Source organism: Sander lucioperca, chromosome 14, assembly GCF_008315115.2.
Source record: "Sander lucioperca isolate FBNREF2018 chromosome 14, SLUC_FBN_1.2, whole genome shotgun sequence".
Classification (NCBI taxonomy): domain Eukaryota; kingdom Metazoa; phylum Chordata; class Actinopteri; order Perciformes; family Percidae; genus Sander; species Sander lucioperca.
In genome coordinates this window covers 12,300,859-12,322,849 of record NC_050186.1, presented here as the reverse complement: position 1 = coordinate 12,322,849, position 21,991 = coordinate 12,300,859, and the positions used below count along the sequence as shown (strand labels likewise).

The 21,991-nt window shown below is 42.3% G+C and overlaps 2 protein-coding genes and 2 long non-coding RNA genes across 5 annotated transcripts; 2 read left to right on the top strand and 2 right to left on the bottom strand.

Moving 5' to 3' along the window:
• Positions 1 to 959: 959 nt before the first annotated feature.
• On the bottom strand, positions 960 to 21,974 carry LOC118493106. The gene is made up of 3 exons (XR_004895062.1): positions 21,909 to 21,974; positions 9,608 to 9,610; positions 960 to 971 (listed from the first exon to the last, which is right to left on the bottom strand). It is a non-coding gene; the product is annotated as an uncharacterized LOC118493106 (long non-coding RNA).
• On the bottom strand, positions 1,727 to 3,914 carry ankrd34ba (ankyrin repeat domain 34Ba). The gene has a single exon (XM_031301224.2). It carries the CDS (start codon positions 3,868 to 3,870, stop codon positions 2,239 to 2,241), a length of 1,632 nt encoding a protein of 543 aa, XP_031157084.2. The 5' UTR covers positions 3,871 to 3,914; the 3' UTR covers positions 1,727 to 2,238.
• LOC116051016 (peroxynitrite isomerase THAP4-like) lies at positions 12,996 to 19,308 on the top strand. 2 transcript variants are annotated; one of them, XM_031301227.2, is made up of 4 exons: positions 12,996 to 13,217; positions 13,584 to 13,815; positions 18,716 to 18,801; positions 19,250 to 19,308. In XM_031301227.2, the coding sequence occupies exons 1-4, from the start codon at positions 13,065 to 13,067 to the stop codon at positions 19,298 to 19,300; spliced, it is 522 nt and encodes a 173-aa protein (XP_031157087.1). In that variant the 5' UTR covers positions 12,996 to 13,064; the 3' UTR covers positions 19,301 to 19,308. The 2 variants fall into 2 exon arrangements, with proteins under 2 accessions (XP_031157087.1, XP_031157086.1); XM_031301226.2 differs by lacking the exons at positions 18,716 to 18,801; positions 19,250 to 19,308 and adding an exon at positions 15,001 to 15,570.
• Positions 19,310 to 19,596, top strand: LOC116051011. The gene is made up of 2 exons (XR_004105241.1): positions 19,310 to 19,354; positions 19,551 to 19,596. It is a non-coding gene; the product is annotated as an uncharacterized LOC116051011 (long non-coding RNA).
• Positions 21,975 to 21,991: the final 17 nt, after the last annotated feature.

Below are 21,991 nucleotides of genomic sequence, written 5' to 3'. Positions count from 1 at the left end.
CAGCACTAAACTGAAGAAAGACCCAATTAAGGTGTGTTCAGATGAAACGCAGAACAATTCTTTTTAATGTGACGTGATTACACACTAGTCAATGCAAATTAGTATATATTCTTGACGCTCTACTTTCGGGATTGCTCCGGTGCCGCACGAAGTTCCGCCGGATGCATGTCTTCCTTCCTCTTCCTTCGTGTTGCCGTTCTAACCTCTGGTGGATTTCTGAGGACTATGGTTAACTGCTCCTCAGATCTCTGCAGGGTAAATCCAGACAGATCTCTCTAATCTGAGTTTTCTCCCGCACAACTATTGTACAGCGGCTCCGTGCGGAGCTTAGCGCCATCCAAGACGATTGTGATTGGTTTAAAGAAATGCCAATAAACCAGAGCACTTTTTTCTCCCATCCAGGAATGCTGTGTGGACCAGCCGGACCCTCCTCCGCTCCGCAGCGTGTGGATGGTCTGGCAAAGCGAGACTAATGCGAATTGATGTGAATCCGCCGCGGCCGACACAAATATGCGCCCATGCGAGTTAAAATGTTCAAGTGTTTAAGCCTATCAGCGTTGAGATTCTCCTGACGTCACCGAGATTCAAATGGAGGACAAACTTCTTGTCTCCCGTCTGTGAGGACTCGGAGCTCTACGACTCAACATCGGTACTTTACATAGACGGAAGAAAAAAAGTAGAGGGCTTGGTGAAAACTGAGCTAAGCAATGGGACTACATAGCAGTGTTGTAGTACTAGAGATTGGTCTTGGTCTCAAGACCACTTTTTGAAGGTCTCGTCTTGGAATCGACCGCATTTTTACTCCGTCTTGTCTCGGTCTTAGATGAAGAGGACTCTGGATTTTATTTCTGGTCAAGACCACAACTTCAGGCATATCCCTAAATTACCTGTGTTTCGTCTGATTTATGTGTTAACATCATTATTATGATTGGATGTAAAATGTCCTGCTTCAAATACAACCAATAAGTTGACTCATTTCTAGTTTGTAATGTGTTACTGTTAACCCCTGTTCCCCGCCCCCCTTAACACGCACTCCCAAAGTGAATGTAGGTAACGGGAGAAGAATCTCTGGCTGTCTGGGAGATTTCAGCCAAATCGTCGGTAATAACATTTTATTTATTTATTACATTTTTTTAAAGAGTTTATTCCCAAAACATCTAAAAGAAAACACAGCAGTGTGTAAATTCTGCAATGTAATGCTAACCGACACAGCTCAGACCACCTAAAATAGTAAGGAAGTATAAAGAAAGGTAAGCTAAGTGTAAGTGACGCCAGCAAAGCTAGCTAGCTAACGTTATCAATCTGCCTCTGTACCAAAACGCTTCAGAAATATTAGCTATACACATTAGCTAGTTTTGTATATACTGTGTGTTTCAGGGATCTAGTTTCAGTTGTTTGGTCTGGTCTGGTCTCGGTCTCAACCCCTTAAGGTCTCGATACACTTTGGTCTTGGTAATAACTTGGTCTCGGTTTAGGTGGTCTTGACTACAACACTGCTACATAGTAAGTTCTGAAAATATGTATTTGTTACTTGATTGGTTGTCCTTTACTACAAAACAAGTTAGGACTAAAGTCATAACGTAACTAATGTAAAGGCCAATATTCGGGAGTTGAGAAATTTTCCAAAAAACACTCCAGAAAATTCACTTTTCGTTTGGTCCGAACACGACTAACATCTCGTGAAAGAGACAAATATTTTTCAAGAGACGAAGACACGGGCAAAAATATTGGACTAACATTTGTCAGACTGACCAGAAACATGGCTTAAAATAAGTACTAATGTTGCTCTGTATCACTGACTGTATATAAAGATGGACGACGCGTCTCCACTTCCTCCCACTGTAAAAAAGTAAAGCCAAAATCTCCCGGATATAGGCGCTGCCATCTTATAAGTTTGGAGCCAGTCTGCCCAGTAGTCCCGCCCATACACCCGCCTGGCCAATTAATCGAGAGTCAATCACAGCTGTCGATCATGATGTTTTAAACTTGCTCTGTTGTCACTAAGTGGCCAAAAAATCTTAATGCAGGTTTCTGGAAGTGTTACTAGTAAAACATTCACACTTAAGCCACATGCAGAGTGATGCCACGCGGCACACTGAAGCAGAGGAAACCACCCATAGTGTGTTACGTCGATAAGGATGCTTTGTTTCTCTTTTATAGCCTCTTTGGTTTCCCGCGTTGAATTTCACCACATGACGGAACATTTCACATTAAAACACGCGGATGAACTACAGAAATTCACACTGAGGTTTTGAACTGTTCGGTCTGCATGGAGTGTCTCCTCAGCAGCATCCTCCTGGTCAGCTCTTTGGGGTGTCCAGGAGGAGCGGAGGGAAGGAAACTCTTTAGGCCAGACTCTTTCTCACAGAAACCACCTCCTGCACTGGAGCTGAGGTTATAAACATTTAAGACGGGGGTGTTGGTGGAGCCGAGGGTCAGAGGTGGCAGAGATCGAGGCCTGGCCTGCGAGTTGTGGTCCAACAAGAAAGTTCCAGACCCTCTGCGCTCGTACCCAGACAGCACTCTCCTGCTCGGGCCCAAGGTCGACAGGGACTCCTTGGAGCCCAGCGTGCCGGAGAAATGTAACGGGGCATGCCTCTTACCATCTATTGAGTCTTTTGCTTTCTGCTGGGACTCCTCAGGCAGATTGTGGATGTCTCTAGCTAGCTGGGGGTCAGAACTGTAGATGTCCGCCCCGAGTTTGCGCCTCTGGATGATGCTGTGAAGGCTTGAAGAGGCCATGCTGTGAAGTGGAGCGCCAAGGTTTTTGCCACCAGAACAGGAGGAAGAAGAGGCGAGAGAATCTGTTCCAAGGTTTGCAGAATGGAGGTTAGGGTGGGAGGCAGAGTGGGATGAAAGGAGACCTGGTAAGGATAGCTTTTGTCCCACGTGTTTGGGGCATTCATTCTTTCCTTCTTCTCCTCCTTTGTCCCTTGCCAATCCTCCTTCATACCATTTGCAGCTGTCGGTTGTTGGAGTCGTGCCATCCAATTTGGGAATTCTGAGAGCGAGGTCCTCAGTTTGGGTGACGTCTTTGCCGTCTTTTAACGACGGGGCTGCATAAGACGCTGGGACCTTGAGCCACGGCTCAGAGTTCAACCTCAGGAGGGGCTGCTGCAGGGGCTGCTGCAGGCCCTTCGCCGGCGCTTTGCGGAGCCTTTGAAACCGTGATGGGGAGCATAGATGGGAGCTTACGCCACAGGACTGGGCTTCTTTAAAGGAGAAGACAGTCTTTGGGGGACATAAAGAAGAGGAGGTGCACTGTGGGGAGGTGATGAGCTGGATTTCAGAGGGAGATGCAGGAGCTGCTGACGCCATTTTGTCCGTCTGATCAAGAGGACCAAGGGGAGGCATGCTGAGGTACTGCTTGGCTTGCAGTTTCCCACACGGGAATTGGTCAGTGGTTATGATGATCACCTCCTTCCCCTTGGCCTTGTATGTGTCGAGCATCAGCTTCAGAACCTTCCAGTCTCCGGCCATGACTGCATAGACCAGCGCTGACGTCCCGGACTGATCCTCCAGGCCAATGTCCGCTCCGCTGGCAAGGAGCAGAGACACCACCTCGGGGCCGGCCTGCTCCTGGCAGGCGTGCATCAGTACAGAGCGACCCTCCTTGTCCTGGATGTTGGGGTCTGCTCCTTTCTCCAGGAGAAACTGGACCAGCTTGACCCGGCTGGCGCTCTGAGCGTCACTATGCTGCGTCCTGCAGGCCACCATCAGCGGCGTCTGGCCTTGGCTGTCGCTCTCGTTGATGTAAGCGCCTCCCTCCAGGAGCAGCCGCGTGAGTCGCAGGCGACGGAGGAAGACGGCTCTTAGCAAGGGGTTACCTGAATCCATGGCTACCCCATGGTTGCTGCCTTCTCCCTCCATCTCTCTTGGTCCCAGCTGGCGGGTTTCGGAGACGTCGTCAGACAGGCTTCTGTGGAAAATGACAAAACACTTTCAGAGAAGATGAGCAGGGAAGCTATTTTCATACACAAGTTCAAAAGTTGAGACACTTCTGAAACAGACACATGCATTCTAGGGTCAAACACATTACACAACAGCAACCCCCAAATTTTTGGTTTTGTTTTTTAATCATTCATCATTTTATTCCAGTTGTTTTCTCTCATTTTTGGCACCTTCTGTACTTGCGATCCAGAAAATGACATCACCACGTCTTTCACGTCCAGCTCGAAGGCTCCGCAAGTTGTTGCGGTATGTGATCGTGCACCTTTGAATTTTTGTAACTCTGCACGCGTTGCATTTCAACATGGTCAGCTAGAAAAGACTGGCCGAGCCGGTTCACCTGGTCAAACATCCGTATAATTCACAGGACCCCCTCAAAACTGACATGCTGCCGTACATCTCAAGGGGCTATCCTTTCAATAAATTAAAATTCTTCATGTAGAGACCACAGGGGACAGTTAAATGATCTTAAATTCGTGGAAGGAGAGAGACACCACACTGGGGAAAAAAAGAGGCATTTTGCTGGAGGGTGTGGGAAAACATGAGAGATCGCTTTGTCCAAGCTAAAAAAACGGTCTCATGGAAAGAGTGTTTGTAACATCGAGAGGCAGACAGTCATTTTCAACTTGAAGATAAGCGACTAACTTTAATGATTACACAAATGCAATGATTGGCGTTACGTCGGTGTTAATAAGAACTGGATACAGCGTTCGAAGGGGAGCCCCGTTCATTCCTATGAGAGTTGCTCCATGGATCATGAAGCCATCATAGAGCCAAAAATGACCCAGATGAATGCCAGATGTGCAGCCCACAGAGCAGGCACACTAGAGACCTCCACCCGGCGTGCCGGCCACTTACAGTTTAATGCTCTGCTAATTTAAATGGGGATTAGGATAGCTCACCTGGTAGAGCGTGTGCCCATATATAGGTTTACTCTTTGAACCAGTGGCCACAGGTTTGACTCTGGCCTGCGGCCCTTTGCTTCATGTGATTCCCCCTCTCTCTCCCCCCCTCCCTCTCTCCGCTTTCATGTCTTCAGCTGTCCTATAAAAACAAAGCTCTTCTAGACTTTCCAAATGAAGAAGTCAAACTAGTCATTTTGCTGGGGGTTGTGACTCTGAAAAAAAATGTATCCACTGATTTACAGACGTCTCCTTTGCCATATAAATCTATGGGAAGAAGTATTTTTGGGCCAAAGGGCATCACGTGACGGGCTGGGAGTTGGAATTCCACCGTTTGGTCGCTATAGCTATGTTCAATATGCTTCAAAGCCACAGCGCACTGCCTGGTTCTCAGGTCAAACACATTACACAACAGCAGTGGTGGAATGTAACTAAGTACATTTACTCAAGTACTGTACTTAAGTACAAATTTGAGATACTTTTACATTACTTGAGTCTTTTCTTTTCATACCACTTTCTACTTCTACTCTGCTACATTTCAGAGAGAAATGTTGTACTTTTTACTTTACAAACTGCACAAAAAAAACACGTAGTTTATAAAATACGATGTTTTATTATAAATTAGCCTACCCAAAAATATAAAAACCTACAGTTACAGCTGTTTTCTTTTCTGCATTGAGTACTTTTACTTTTAATACTTTAAGTACATTTTTGTGATGATACTTACATACTTTTACTTATGTAACATTTTTAATGCAGGACTTTAACATGTAAGGACTCAGCCTACATGGGGAGCACGCTCTTACTGGGAGAGCTAGAGGCCGCCCCCTCTTTGGTCTTTTTTACTTGAATGTGAAACATAATAGTTTTGGCGTTGGAAAAGCAGAACATATACAGTTCTTGTCTTTCTTGCATATAGGAATCATTCAGCAGCTGCTTTTCATGCTTGTCCTCCACAGCACCAGCAGAGGCAGCTACTTTCTATCAGCCTTTGTGCTGTTTGTCCTTGCTTCTCTTTATTAAACCAGATAAGGTGGCAGTTTCCAATGTTGAGTCACAGACCATGAGAGTGAAACATAGTGACAAACATTTTTTAAAGGAAAGAACATTATTTTGTATGCTGCAACGGTATACAAAGTGTGTGTGTGTGTGTGTGTGTGTGTGTGTGTGTGTGGTGGGGGGGGGGGAACTGTGCACGCACCTGTGTGAGAGAATAAGATCCTGTGCATACACTTTACATAAACATGATTTTAATTATTGTGAATTAAAATTATTTTGTATGCTGCAAAGGTATACAAAGTGTGTGTGTGTGTGTGTGTGTGTGTGCGTGTGCGTGCGTCTGTGTGTGTGTGGGGCTCATAAATGTCTTCTACCAACCATAATGGAGCTGTAATGACGATGAATGACACACTGAACAGCAACAAGTATCAGCGCAGGAGTTTGAGTGATCAATGATTTGAAGATACATCTCTTGGGCGTTTGTTTTTTTTCAATGATTAGCCTCATTGTGAGGGGGAAAAAATAGCAGCTAGGTAGCAACCAATATCATAATAATAATCAGTGTCAAGTTGATGCTAATGTCAATCAAACATTAGCCACAGAAATGGACCAGGTGAGCCGTATACGTCTGCAAAATTAGTACTTTTATTTTTGGTTATTTTTGCTAATACTTATACTTTTACTTAAGTAAGATTTTAAATGCAGGACTTTTCTGGGATTTGTTGAGTAAGAGATGTTTGCATATATTGTTGTATTGTTCACTTATAATGCCATATATGCCATACTGTGCAGAAATATGGGGAAATGCATTTAAAACGAATATAGATCCTATAATTAAACTTCATAAGTGCGATTAGAATAATACAGAAAACTTAATATGAACTAATCAATTTTTTATAAGTTCCAGCATCTTAAAATGTCCAGATCTTGTATATTTAAAACATTTAGAGATACTTTTTCCAGTTGTGAACAAGGCCTTCCTGTCTGTATTCATCTTTTTTTTAATTAAAGCTTTAGTGCGTAACTTTTTGATATTAAAACGTCCGTTACATTCAAGCCATGGCCAAATGAGTTGCTACAAAGCTAATTAAGACTATCAGCTCCACACAACTCTCTCTGGATTTCTCAGTATGACTATGTTCAGAAGATTGTGGCGTCCGGCGAACTTCCCGCGCAGAAACTCAAGTGAAGATAATGACGTCTTCTGAAGAGTCCGTCATGTTTTTTTAATCCTCCGTGTCCTCCTTGGCTACTAGCAACTGCGTGGAGGAGGGAGGTGGGGGTGGCATCACGTAAGGATGTATCATGTGGACGCACCGACAGTTTTGTTGTCATTACTTAGAATTCCTCATGGGGGAGACAGACGCACTATAGCTTTAAGAGAAGGTAATTATAATTTAAGACTGTTCTCTATCTTTGCAACTGGTAAAGTTAGGGACTAATGTAAAATATACATGTGTTTCAGTTTTGGGGCTTAAATTATGGACTTAATGATGAGTTGAAAATGTGTACGTCTTTGTTGAGTTTCAAAAAAGCTTTAAAATCTAAAATAATCAACGGTTATCAAGTAATTTAATTAAAATGGAAAATGACTAGGATTGTACTCAAGTATTTAGTTTTATTTAGTTTTGTTGGATTTCTGGATGATTCTATGGGATTATATACGGACCATGCCGTATGAGAGCCGTTCTTCTTTCACTCCCTCTCCTACGCTTTGCTAGCCTGGCTCTGCCCTCCTATGTACTTCCGCTCAATTTTCATTTTCCTTCAGTACTACGTCTGGGTTTGCGGTATATTCTTGGGTTTTCTCCGGTCAAAATTTAACCGGTCCAATCAGCGAACAGAGGGAGTGGCTGAGAACGATGACGTTGAGGTCGTGCGCTAGTTTGAGTTGTAGTTCCGTAATGGCGGTGGAGAAAGATGCGAGCGAAGCCATTCGGTCCGTTGTGGCAACGCTGCTGAATATCCAGAAGTTAAAGCCCGAGCAAGAACAATCTTTGCTGAGTTATGTTGGTGGCCAGTTGGCTAAGGCTAACGCTAGCGATGCTAAGCCGATGTCACGACCAAACGTTAGCGATTGGTTATGGCAGATCCAGAGTGGCTCTTGGCAGATCCAATAGTTTTAAACTTCAACAGAGTACCCGCCTTCAAGGAAGTTAACACTTGTGTTGAGTCTGGTAGGACCAGGCTAGTGTGCCAGAGTCTGGTAGGACCACTAGGGGATTATAGTATCGGCAAAAATAAGCCTTGGCTTCAGCCTATTCCTTTTCCGGTTAGCTAAGGTGGCAAATTGTGGGAATTAATTGTTTTTTTTCCATGAATGTTAATCGAAATAAAAATGATTAATCATTTCTACACTGTACTATTACTACTTTTACTTAAGTAAAATATGGCTATCTCCACCTTCTGATTGCATCACTGGCTTAGACATGAGCAGATCTTTTCTTTCTTCTTCTTCTTCTAGTGCTTCATCCTGCTGCTGCCGTCAGCGGTGACATCATCCCTAAAACTAATCGGAGCTCTTTCCGCTGGCAGCCTCACATGTCTGAGACAAAAACACCACCTGCACGGACCATGTTTGACAGATGAGGTGGAGGTGGCGTGCATTTAATCACGCTGTTCCTTTTTTTAGTCGACAGTTCAGTCTTTGTGCTGTTGCACAGATCAATCATTGAGTCATTAAAACACTTTGTTACACAACTCTACAGGTTTCTTATTGTCACCTGCATGCCTTGAATTTAAGGTACTTTACTTGAGTATTTCCATTTTATGCAACTTTATATTTCTACTCCACTACATTTGTCTGACAGCTTCAGTTATTTTTTTTCAGATGACAGTTTTTCATCCCCTTCCTGTCCAGTGAGAACCTCGTATCTCCAGATGTGTTGATGTTGAATGTTTGTGATAAACTGAAGGATGAAGTCTTCCTTCACGTGTTGACGGAAACTCTCCTCCTTCTTAAGCTAAATTAAGTCTTTAAAAAACCTTTTGGATCAGCAGTCGACTAATCGCTAAGTAGCAGATGGAATCGTCGATTAATAAAGTAATTTTTTTAGATTATTTTTTTTTGGCTTTTCCGCCTTTAAGCGACAGGACAGCTAGGTGAGAAAGGGGAGAGAGAGAGGGGGAAGACACGCAGGAAATCGTCACAGGTCAGACTCGAACCCTGGACCTCTGCATCGAGGCATAACCCTCCAAGTATATGTGCGCCTGCTCCACCCACTGACCCAACCCGGCCACTGTTAAAGTAATTTTTTTAATGCAAAAATGGCAGAAAATACTGTTTTCAGCCACTCAAATATGGAAATTTCCTGTTTTTTTTCTGTTCAAAAACCAGAATAAATCTAATACATTTGGGTATTGAACTGACATAACAAGATATTTAAAGCCACACCTCAGTCTTTGAGAAACTGGGATGGACATTTATCACAATTTTTTTGACATTTTATAGAAGAAAATAATCCTTAGTTGCAGCCCTAATCGTCACAAAGCTGAAAACAGGGCTGTTTATCTGATACCATGAACAGTTTCTAAACTTTTTTTGGATACGTGGTTCTCACAGGACAGCGAGCAACGCTACAAACATACAGTATAAACGTGATGACCTTGTAGAATATGATGCATTGCTGTAGATGCATCTTTCTAAAGCTCTTTTGTGCACGAAGTAACAATGACACACATTCAGCTGTACCTGTGTCAGCATCAGGGTACTATATAGATATAAAGAGCCACCCTGTTCATCTGTTGTGGATGTAAACACCCTCAAAATGAAGCTGAAAGTCTGCACTTTATCTTCATACTGTAGTCAAATGTTGGTTCCTTTCTAATACTTACAAACTGCCCTTTACATGCTCATATGGTACAGTGTATTGTAGTGTTTTGTTTCCACCCTGCCTGCAGATGGAGGATAGAAAAGTCCACTTCACCTGAACAGGCTTCGCTCAAACACTCATCCTCTCTAACAGCCCTCTAACATCACTGTGTGTGTGCGTGCGTGCGTGCGGTGCACGTCTGAGCCGTGCAACACACTCTCAAGCAGACAATATGATTAAATACAGCATCATGAAACATGTTAAACACATAAAATAAAGCTTTACATCCAAGCTGGGGATGTGAGGACACACTCAACTCACGGTTCGATGCGATTCACGATTTTAAGTTCAAGATACAATTGTTTCTCACGATTTTTTTTTAACAGAATGAGCTGCAGTGAAATGACTGAAAAATACTCCTTTATACATATAAACTGTGCAAAACCACAGATGTGTCCCCCTTATAAAAAGTGCAACTGAGATTGTATTTTATCTTAAATAACAAAAATTGAAATGCTCCCACAAATCCCACATCAAAATAACTAAATAAATGGAAAAAAATGTTTTTAAATAAATAAACTAAGAAGACGTAGTGACATCTGAAGTCCAACAAGTGAAATCTAAAGTAAATTAGGCCCTAGGCCGTTTAAAAATTGCATTGCGATACATTTTCTTTACAATCTTTACACATGTATGTGTGTGTGTACTACTTACCTTCAGTCAGGATGAGCCCTCTCTTGCAGACATCTACTCTCCGCTTGCAGAGCTGCGACTGACTGCAACCAGGCAGCGCTGTGTGTGTGTGTGTGTGTGTGTGTGTGTGTGTGTGTGCGTGTGTGTGTGTGTGTGCGTGTGTGCGTGTGTAGACAGGAGCTGCAGCAGTCAAGGTTTTTCAGCTTGTGTTTGTTCCTCAGACAAAGTAGAGTGGTCCACGCTTGTCGTCAGGCAGGTCTAAAAAACGGTTAGTCCATTACAGCAGCAGCAGCAGCAGCTCAGAGAGCCACGGAGGAGAGAACAGGAAAGGTTGACAGATATAAACGCGCTGGAGGTGAAGCACTATAGCAACCCAGCGTCTCTGATTTGCCTCTCCTTTTTCTTCTTTTTTTTCTTTCCAGAGTATTGCATACGTTCATGGCATTTCCAGTTACTTCTCCTTGTTGATTACAGTAAACATGAAACACTTGATTAATGGTGTTCATAACCAGCAATATATAAAACATAATCAACACCCCCCCCCCCCCCACTGTTTCCCTCCCCTTTAGATAAGAAAGCATATTACATTTATGCACTCTGATTTTTCTTTTTATTAAAGGAAGGTCTTTCAATTTGTGGAACTGCCTCACTGGACTTTTCTTTCTTTAGTTACAAACAGAAAGGAAAAATGGTTTTGTCCACCTTATCAATGGCATCTCCATGACAACCGTCAAGGAGGGCGGATGACGGTACATGTTGTAATTGTGCTAGCGGAACTGTACTTTGTGTCTTTCAGTGTGTGTGTGTGTGTGGGAGTGTGCACGCACCTGTGTGAGAAAATAAGATCCTGTGCATACACTTTGCATGAACATGGCTTTGATTATTGTGATTTCAGAAATTATGAGAATGCAGGGGCGGAGCCAGATGTTGTAAACATTCGGGGCTCAGCCCAAAACCTAGGGGGGCATGTTCCCTCAGGAAGACCCCCCCCCCCCCATTTTAGGCGCCTATTTGCACTATTTTTCAAGCAATGTGATAATAGAATGCCTAAAAATCTGTAAACCATTTGTGAACCAATGATAGTCACAGAGGAACAACTGCAGGAAGTAAGCATGTCTGTAAACGGGAGACTTGTGGGCACCCATAGGGTACGTCCCTTAAAGCTTTAGTGCGTAACTTTTTGATATTAATGAACGTCCGTTACATTCAAGCCATCACCAAATGAGTTGCTACAAAGCTAATTAAGACTATCAGCTCCACACAACTCTCTCTGGATTTCTCAGTATGACTATGTTCAGAAGATTGTGGCGTCCGGCGACTTTCCCGCGCAGAAGCTCGAGTGAAGATAATGACCTTTTCTGACGAGTCCATCATGTTTTTTAATCATCCGTGTCTTCCTTGGCTACTAGCAACTGTGTGGAGGAGGGGGGTGGGGGGGACGTCACTGAAGGCTTGTATCATGTGGACGCCGACAGTGTTGTTGTCATTACTTAGAATTCCTCATGGGGGCGGCAGAAACTACGCACTATAGCTTTAAATTGCATCCATGTTTCCTTCCTTTGCTTCCCTTCGAGGAAACGAGGAAATGTGTTTATAAAGGGACAAGACGTCCTTTCCTCTGAAGCGTCACGTGAATACGTCAGCTGTATGGGCGGAGTTAGCAACAGCTTTCAGCTGCACGGCTTCAAGGAAGGCTGCTCTCGTGTATCCTCGCTCATAGCTCCTCAGAGATCCCTCCTCCATCCTCCATCCTCCATCCTCCCTCCTCCCTCCTCCATCCTCCATCCTCCATCCTCCATCCTCCCTCCTCCCTCCTCCCTCCTCCATCCTCCATCCTCGGGGCAGGTATTACATCTTTGAGATGGCCTTCACGAAGGAGGGCCAGAACAACTTCCAGTTCAGCCGGGGAGCAAGATGTCAAATAAGAGACTTGGGATCCACCCGTAGAACCCATTTTCATTCAGATATCTGGAGGTGAGAGGTCAAGGGACGCCTCTGAAAACTGGCCATGCCAGTATTTCCCTCACAAACGATATTTAGGTTCGTATGATACCAAAATCTAGCTTCACTCTGGCTTTAGAACGGAGCCTGCTTAAGCTTTTGAAAGACAGTAAATTCAGCCTTTGAAATTCCAGGCTTTTGAGAAAACATTCAGGGCTTTTGAGCCCCAGAAGCCCCTGGGAGAATGTGAGTGATTCTTTGATTGATTTTAAATGTAACTTAAATATAAAATACAGGCACCAGAGATGGGATAAGAAGAAAGGAAAGAGAAACCTGTTATGCAGGTAGTTATCATATTAACATTAGATGATGTAATATGTAACTCTGCAGGAGTAAATACAAACCTGCACTGGCATCGTGATATACAAAACGCTGCATGATTAAAAAAAAAAAAAAAAAAAACATGTTCTTTGTATCCTCTGTCCAAAACATTACTTACCCAGCTGGTAGTTTTGCAAACCTGTAGCCATAGAAACACTGTGACTTCACACAGCGCAGTTCATAAATCCACCACAAGATGTCAGCGTCTGACCATAAGTTACAGAGCCGTAGAGAGACTTTGGCCAGCTGAGCTATCGCGTTATGCGATTGGTTCCGAGGTGGCCACGTGTTTCGTGGACTCCATGCTGGATGTCACCATTCACCTGATTCCCATTGACATAGTGCAGGGAATAGTGGAAATGAAATGTAAGCATAAATCACTGAAAAAATGCCCTATTGTTGCGCGTTTGGCTGCAAAGAAAGACAGGGAAGGGGCAAAAGATTTCACAAGTTCCCCCGTGAACCAAAAAGGCGAAAAGTATGGGAGCTGAAGGTGAAAAGAGCAAACTGGAAGGCAAATGACTACTCAATATTGTGTGAGGTAAATGTCAGTTTCTCTCTTCGACCTATGATAACATATTACATAGGACAAATAAGTAATACCCTCGTTAATGTGTACCATGCTGCTGTCAAACAAGTTCCAACACTGCTTTAGAAATGAAGTTTGAAGTTAGCCATGCCCTATGCTAGCGTTAGCTTCTTCACTAGCACTCCATGTACACCTGACCAAAACACACTTTTTACCCGTATGCTGTCGGCCGCATTATCATTGTCTTATCGTGTATTTTGTCAAAAGACTGTGAGTAACTTTGTTAAGAGTTCAGTTGCTAGTCATGGCGTTTTGGGAAATACAGAAATCAAGTAAGTTACTGAATGCCCTTCTGTATTTGGCCTGTCCTGCTTGTAGGACCACTTTGAGGAAGCAGCCTATGAGACTGGCAGAGTTGATGGTCTGAGGAGGCTCAGGTCGACTGCTGTCCCAACACAGTTCGTCTTCACACCACGAAAGCTCCCTGGCAGAACCACCAAGCGCAGTAGGAGGACAGAAGGTGAACCATGTGTTGGTGGACAGGAACACATACAAATTGACCATTCATATTGTTCTACATCCTGTGCTCCATCCTTTGAAGTTCAAACAGGTAATTATGTTTAAGGTCAAGTGAGAACTGATTTAAAGTTGTTTGGAAATTGATTATCTCAGCAACAGGGGTGCAAAATGATCACAGGGGTGCAAAATGGAGGTATAAAGTTAATGAAATGTGCACATAAATAACAACTTATTGGAGAATGTAAATTTACTGTTGCTGTATTTTATTTGTAGGTGTTAATAGTTTTCATGAAAAGATGATACATTAATCAAAAGACTAATTTACATCATCAAACTAGGGATCGACCGATATGGATTTTTTTTTTCGTCAGCCTTAGCCGATGACCGATACGGGCTGCCGATTTTCTTGAGCCGATATTTGGAGCCGATACTGCTTTCGCTCCCTGAATTTATATCATAAACATGTAAACCCAGCCACACTGGATTTGTTTTTCGGAATCTGCTCTGCCATTTCTTTAAAAAATAATAAACAAAAACACAGATCAGTGTCACTTCTGCAATCATCTTACATTCATATCACCCAAATTATGTGTGCAATGTCCATCATATGGATTGGTGCACTGCATATGGTTAACTGTGCAAGGGTGAAAGGCTTTAATCAACATCTACAACACAGCCTTGATGATGCATTGCTTGCTGACATATTATGAGACAGATATAATCAGGTCTTCACAAAATGTCCTTTGTCAACACATTTAAATAATTTAAGAAAACAATAAACCTGAAAAGTAGCAATTGAAATAAATTGCTTGATTTGTAATTTAAGACTGCTAGTGGGGGAGGGGCAGTGCATGGTCTGCATGTGAACTGCAGCGTCTCCAGCAACACAGAGCTGCCTGTGGACGCCTGTCTGTAAATAATGCCGGAAAAAAAAATATTGGCGAACGCAGCAGCTGCGTATCGGCCGATTTGATTTGACGATAAAATCGGTCTATCACTACATCAAACAACATAAGGCACATTTTGTTTATTATTAATTTCAGTAATGTTTACAATTGCAAACTCAAAGTCTGAGCATGACTGACACTGCACCATTACCATTATCCTCGACGGAGGTGATACTAAAAAGTACCTGTCGAGTCGAGTCGAGCAGGTACCATGTGATGGAAAAACGCCATTAGTCTGCATGCATGTTACACAAACAATGTGTAACAAATGTTAATCATGCTGCTTCTACTCTTTAAAAAAAAAAAAAAAAAAAATAATTCTATTCCAGATATCCAAGTTGGCCATGAAGAGTTTGATCTGAGGAACAACGCCTGCACTGGTGGGACTGTGAGCAGCGAGCCGATCGGCGAGGACCTGGTCAGCCGGGACACGGTCAGCGACGAGGCGGTCAGCGGGGAGACAGCGGGCAGGAAGAGTGTCAGCAGGGGAACTGCGAGAGGGGAAGAAGAACTGAACGCCTTGAAAAACAAAGTATCATCACTCCAGCGGGCTCTTGTAAAAGAAAGGAAAGAGAAGTGGAAGGTCATCGGGCGGATCAAACAACTCAAAGCAAATGTTTCAGGAGTCTTCAACACAAATCAGCTTTACAAACTTAGCCACGCAAGTAGACGGGGGACAAAATGGTCAGCTGACACGATCAGAAAAGGTCTTCAATTAAAGTTTGCATGTGGTGCTAATGGATACAACCTGCTTCTTGCCCAAAATCAACCTCTGCCATCAGCTAGATCACTACGAAGAAGTTTGGAAGCTGTCCCATATTCGCCCCATAGGGTTACACCGTAGAGCAGGGGTCACCAACCTTTTAGAAACTGAGAGCTATTTCATGGGTACTGAGTCAGACCAAGGGCTACCAGTTTGATACACTCTTCTGAAATAACAAATTTGCTCAGTTTGCCTTTAGTTATATATGATTATTAATGATTAATGATACTCATCTATGTGAAGACACTGATCACGTTAATGATTTCTCACAATAACTATCAACAATGACTTAAGGTGGGAAACAGATATCAATATTCAATTTTCATTTTTAGAACAGGCCTGAGGGCTACTCATGTGGTCCTTGGGGGCTACCTGGTGCCCGCGGGCACCGTGTTGGTGACCCCTGCCGTAGAGTCTCTATATACGGCTCTGATAAGTTACGTACATCATGTGTAATGACTTTCAATTTCAATAGCGCAATAGTTTGAGTGTTTTTGCACAATAATAAAATAACTCAACCTACGGAAGCACAATTTACTTTTCTATAAATGACTTTAGAACAAATAAATAACAGAAAGATACAGAAAATAAAGCAGTTGGTGTGCTCGGAAATCCAAACAAATAATGAAAGAAGGGAACTCAAAAAGTAAAAAAAAAAAAGGAAAGGTCCAAGGCACCATTCTTGCAAAAAGTTAAGAAGCCTTTATTTAGATGGCTATTTCATGTTGATATTGTAGGTAGGGGCATAGTGGCATATTTATAACATAATAACAATAGCCGTCTAGGCTAAATAAAGGCTTTTTAACTAATTAATTAATATATATATATTTTTTCATTAAATATGTCTTAAAAATACAAAATAACATAAATCCAACATATTAGCAAAGATAAATCGGCCCATTCGTGGGAAACAAATAACTAACATTTAAAGGGTAACTACTGTTTTTTTCCAACCTGGACCCTGTTTTCCTATGTTTTTGTGTCTAAGTCACTGATGGGAACAACAATCTTTGACATTGGTCCAGTATTAAGAGAGCTCGCTGCAGTGGGGTCAGCCCTATGTTCCCACATTTTTAAGAATTTTTTTTTCACTGAAAATTAGGCCCTTTGTTCCCACAGCCGTATGTTCCCACATTTCTAAGGTTTTTCTTAAAATTAGGCCCTATGTTCCCACAGCCCTATGTTCCCAGGGTTAGGGTTAGTTACCAGATTTAGCTAAAAGCTACATTCCATCTGTAGTCCATTGCTACTGGATAATAGGGTGGGTGTAATTGGCTACCAAAGTGGGAGAAAGGGGGATAAAATCTGATACAAATTTAGGAGAAAGGAAATGTGGGAACGTAGGGCTGTGCCTGTTGTCAGGCTACAATGTAAGTTAATAGGGGCAATTAACCAGCTTGTATTTACCTTCACTAAAGTGCTTGTTTTGTCGCTGACAGGCTCAGATTAATACTCTAAGTGTCTGACAACATTATGGAAAGGATCCCTTCAGAGATGGACCTTAAAATCCTCTTTCCTCAGCCTTCAGTCTGACAGTAACAGTGACTAACAGTCACAGTTCAGATCTGACTCTAAATGGGGAAAAAAACTCTTTTTACTGTCAGTTTTTGAGCTGCAAATCAGAGCTCTGCATATCTATGGAAAAAACATCCAAATAAAAAAAGTGTGTTCTTGCTTTAAGAGGGCAATCACACAGGTGCCTGGTTAGTCATGATGTCTAAACATACAGTCCCGTGGGTGTCTCCAGTTTCCAGCTCAGAGTACTTGTTTGCTGTGCTGATTTCCATCCCAACAGGGCAGAGAAGGGGTGCAGGTAACGGCTGCTTGTTGTGCATCACATTCAGGACTCTCACACGATCCTCTCCTGAAATAATAACAGTCACAATAAAAACTGCATTTGTCAGTTATCCCACAGTGTGCCTTTTCCTAGAGGCCTTGAATATGAAACAAAATCAAAATAGTAAAGAACGATAAGAGAATATGTCGTACGTAGGTGTGAAACTCGTGTCTTTTGCTTCCACTTCACCTTCAGACCTCGAGACTCTCACCCAGAATTACCTTTCCAACCCTGGCAATGTACAACTATATCAAAGTTTCATGTTATAGACAGCCAAGGGTGTAACTTTGGGTTCAACATTGGTGGGGTTGAGATCTCCGCTATCTAGGGAGGTCCCGGGACATGTATGCATGTATTTAAAAAAGCCACAAAAACATTGAAAAACTTGTCCGAAAGAAGCGACAAAAACGCCAAATGTATTTTTTGGGCATTTTAGCCCTTTTTATTTGTATAGGACAGCTAAAGACATGAAGGGGGGGGGGGGGGGGGGGGGAGGACATGCAGCAGGTTGGAGTCGCACCTGCGGCTGTTGCGTCGAGGAGTAAACCTCTATATATGGGCGCCTGCTCTACCATGTGAGCTAACCAGGAGCCTTTATTTTGCTAATTTTTTAACATTTTATTGTCTTATTGTTGTAATTTTTAGTCTTGCTTAATTTTGTTTTTTGTTTTATCTGTGTTGTTTTAATTTTGTTCTGTGAAAGGTATAAATAAAGTTGAGTTGATTGTGTGGCTCTGTAACATCTATAGTTAATATCAAAGTAACTGTGTTATTGGCAGCTTATCATATACATCATTCCCAGTGATGGAATGTAACTAAGTACATTTACTCAAGTACAGGCTACAATGTTGAGGTACTTGTACTTGACTAAAGTATTTCCATTTTCTGCTACTTTCTTTCTACTTCTACAGTATAAATGGAAATATTGTACTTTTTACTCCACTACATTTATTTGTTTTAGTTACTTTACAGATTTAGATATAATACAAAATATAAAAATAATCTACCCAACAGTAAATACACTAATTAAAATGAGCTCCACCTTTACCAGCTGCAACATTAAAGTGATGAACACGTTATAATCCAATAATATATATTATTCTGAAATAAGCCATTCTGCAAAATGAGTATACTTTTTGTAACTGACAGTTGTGCCCACTCAGAGTTAAATGACCAAAGACTATTTGGCTTCATGGAGAAATAATAATCAGGTACATGAAGTTTCATTGTACGCTGACAATATTCTTCTCCGTTTAACTGTTATCGGCCTCTGTTTTTTAACAATTATTTGTTGCAGTTCACCAGATGCCCTCTAGGACTTTCCCTCCTTCCCCACCCACCTGCTCACCTGTTACCACTTCCCTCATCAGCCCTGCAGATATTTAACCAGCCTTTTCCACGCACTCTGTTTTTTTTTTGTCGCTTCTTGCTGTTTGCGTTCAAGTCTGTGATTCCTGGAACCTGGACCTTGTACCGGAGTCCTCCGTCCTCTGCTGCCCGAATTCACCCCTGTGTCAGCAAAATATCCAGGTACAAGAGTAATGACAACAAAAGTCTGAAGCTCTGCCTCTAGACACTAAGTTATTCGCTGTCAAAGTGACGCCAAAATGAATGGGAGTCAATGGAATACTAGCAGAAGGTGATGGCTTGTTAGCCTCAGAATCTCCCCATAGGAGGCATGCTTTCCGGATGCTCGCTTACCCCCTTGGATTTACGTATAAGATATAAGATGTCTTTTATACGCAAAATTGCTTGCTTGGGTTATCTGGATTATTATCCTGTGTGTGGTTTTATTTTGTGCCTAAATGTTTAAATTGTGTTTATTTAATGTTATACAGGTTGATGCAGTGTTCCCCCAAAGACAAGCATACTACTTTATTCATGTCTGAACAAGAGCATATAAATTATAGCTGCTTTAATGAATAATTTGTATGTTTATTTTGCAATCTGAGCTGTTGTTGTGTCTTCTTGTGTTCAGGGATTTTCAAATGCATCAGGGATATTCCCTAACTTGCTGACGTGTAGCTGAACCTCGGCCTGCTGCCATCCTCTCAGACATCACTGGACAGGACATCACCGTGCTGTCGGCACCTGAAAACATCCTGAGGTGGGTGGTTTTACAAAGCTGTTGCTTTGACAGAAGTTCCGTTTTTGAAAAAAAAGCAAAACACAGGAAGACAAAAGAGTGCATGGGTCAGAGATATATTTCTGTATGGCCCAGGTAAATCCCAACAGCATACATGCAGACCACTAGACTAAAGGACTGCGGAGTTGTGGAGGAGTTGTGGGTCTCATCTGCTGTTCACGCAGGTTCACGGGCTCACCCAAAATAACACATCACATGTAAGAGATGCAGAAGCAGCTGTGAATTTAAAGTCTTAAAGAAAAAACTCTTAAACCAGTGTTTCTCAAATACCCCTAAGGGTGCTTTGGAGGACTGTCCAGTTTGACATTTTCTTTTTTTTAAGATCATTTTTTAGGCATTTGTAGGCCTTTATTTGACAGGACAGCTTAGACTTGAAAGGCGAGAGAGAGGGGGAATGACATGCAGCAAAGGGTTGCAGGCTGGAATTGAACCCGCGACCGCTACCCAGGCACTCCCGGTGTGACATTATTATACTATAATGATGAGTGACTTTAGTGATGATTCTAAACATTTGAAATGTAGGCTAGCATAGCAAGTGTTTTTCAGTGTCAAGTCGTTTTTATTTCTATAGCATATTTAAAACCACAGAAGTTGACCCAAAGTGCTTTCCAGTCGAGGCAGATGGTTCAAGATCTGCCTTAATACAGATAAACATCATAGAGATGACGATACAAAATGTAATACAAATCAACTGTGAGACCAAAGTCAATAGATTTAAAAAGCAGCATAGGGAATTAAAAATAATACTCAAATAGTCAAGAGAGGACTTAAGAAAAGCCGAGCAGCCACGAAATAAACCAAAAGCGAGTGAAAAAGGTAGGTCTTTGAATTTGATTTAAAGGGCCGATATTATGAAAAAATCACTTTTTCTGGGATTTGGGGTGTTATTTTGTGTCTCTGGTGCTTCCACACACATACAAACTTGGAAAAAACATCCATGCTGTTTTGAGTGAGATACGGTTTCTGAATGTAACCTGCCTTCAGTCTCCGGATGAGCTGTTCAAAATCTGCACGGCTTTCTATGTCATCGGCTGAAACATTTGGTGTGTGCTAACCACTTTAGCTAATACCACATCAGCTAGCTGTTTCTCCAACTTCAGTCAGTGCAAGGCAGGATTAGCCGGGAGACTTCTTCTAAACGAGGGCACACTTCCAACTTTGAGTGGAATACCTGCAGAACAGGGACATGGAAGTAGTTCTATATCATTTCTGTTGTAGATTAGGGTGAACTAGTGTGTGTTGTAGCAGTGTTTTGCCATTGAGAACGAGGTGGCTAACCACTAGCAGCGCTAGCTTCTAGCTAGTAGTCCTTACCTAGCTACTGAGCATGTGTGACTCCCAACAAAGATGAACAGAAGTGAGAGGTCTCACTCTGTAGCTAAAACAGAGAGCTCAACACACAGGGTGAAAAGAGGAGCTGCAGCAATGTGCAGTACAACAAAAATATGGTGTTTTTTGAAAATTAAACCATGTAAACCTATTCTGGTATAACCTCTAAATACAATTATGAACCTGAAAATGAGCATAATATGAGCACTTTAAAACTTTCAATTTTGGAACAATTGAAAATTGCGTTGTGCCTCATTATATAGGCTGTTTTCCCCTACCAACAATGTTTTGCGCTGTTCAGGGGTTACTTGCCTAACTAAATATTTCAAAGGGACTACATTATTGGAAAAAGTTTGAGAAGCACTGTCTTAAAGTTCTAAACACAAGAAATGCTGCAGCAGCTTTTAAAGAGTACGCAGCATAAGATTGTAAAAACTGTATTTCAGAAAGTAAAAAATGATGATGTTCGTTGTGCAACATAAACACACAAACATTTCTGATCCTGATCAGTGATGTTTGGTGGTTTATGTGCAGCGGTCATAGTGGCAGACACACAGTGATAGTAATCCCCCATAATCCTTTGCCGGCTATATCTACAGATGAGAGCGAGCGCTGTCATTAAAGCCCCTTATATCCCAACACAAGACCACCCACTGTGACAGGTCACACGCACAGGATCAAATAAACTGTTCATGTTGGCACTCAGGCAGATTTCATACGGAGAACTTTGTGTGTGTTTGGCTCTGCACACAAATGTATGAAGTTTAACTTGAACACGAACTGAAGCTTTTTATACTTTAAAGATGCACTAATTGATTATTTTTAAACTTACAATGAATCAAATAACGTGCAATGGGAAAGGTGTTGCTCGTAGTGCCAAAATCACAGAATCTGTTGTTCCTTTGAGCTCTACGAGGCTTTTCTAAGCATCTTCCAGCTTATTTTTTTTTTGGGGGGGGGGGCATTTTTAGGCCTTTATTGACAGGACAGCTGAAGAAATGAAAGGGGAGAGAGAGGGGGGGGAATGACATGCAGCAAAGGACCGCAGGCCGGAGTCGAACCTGGACCTCTTGTCGAGGAGTACCTCTATATATGGGCACCCGCTCTACCAACTGAGCTATCCGGGCGCCCAATCTTCCAGCTTCTTGTTTTGGTTTCAAACCATAGTCGGTGTATAAAGATGGATGACTCGTCTCCACTTCCTCCCGCTGTACAAAGTGAAGCCAAAATCTCAAAACAAGAATT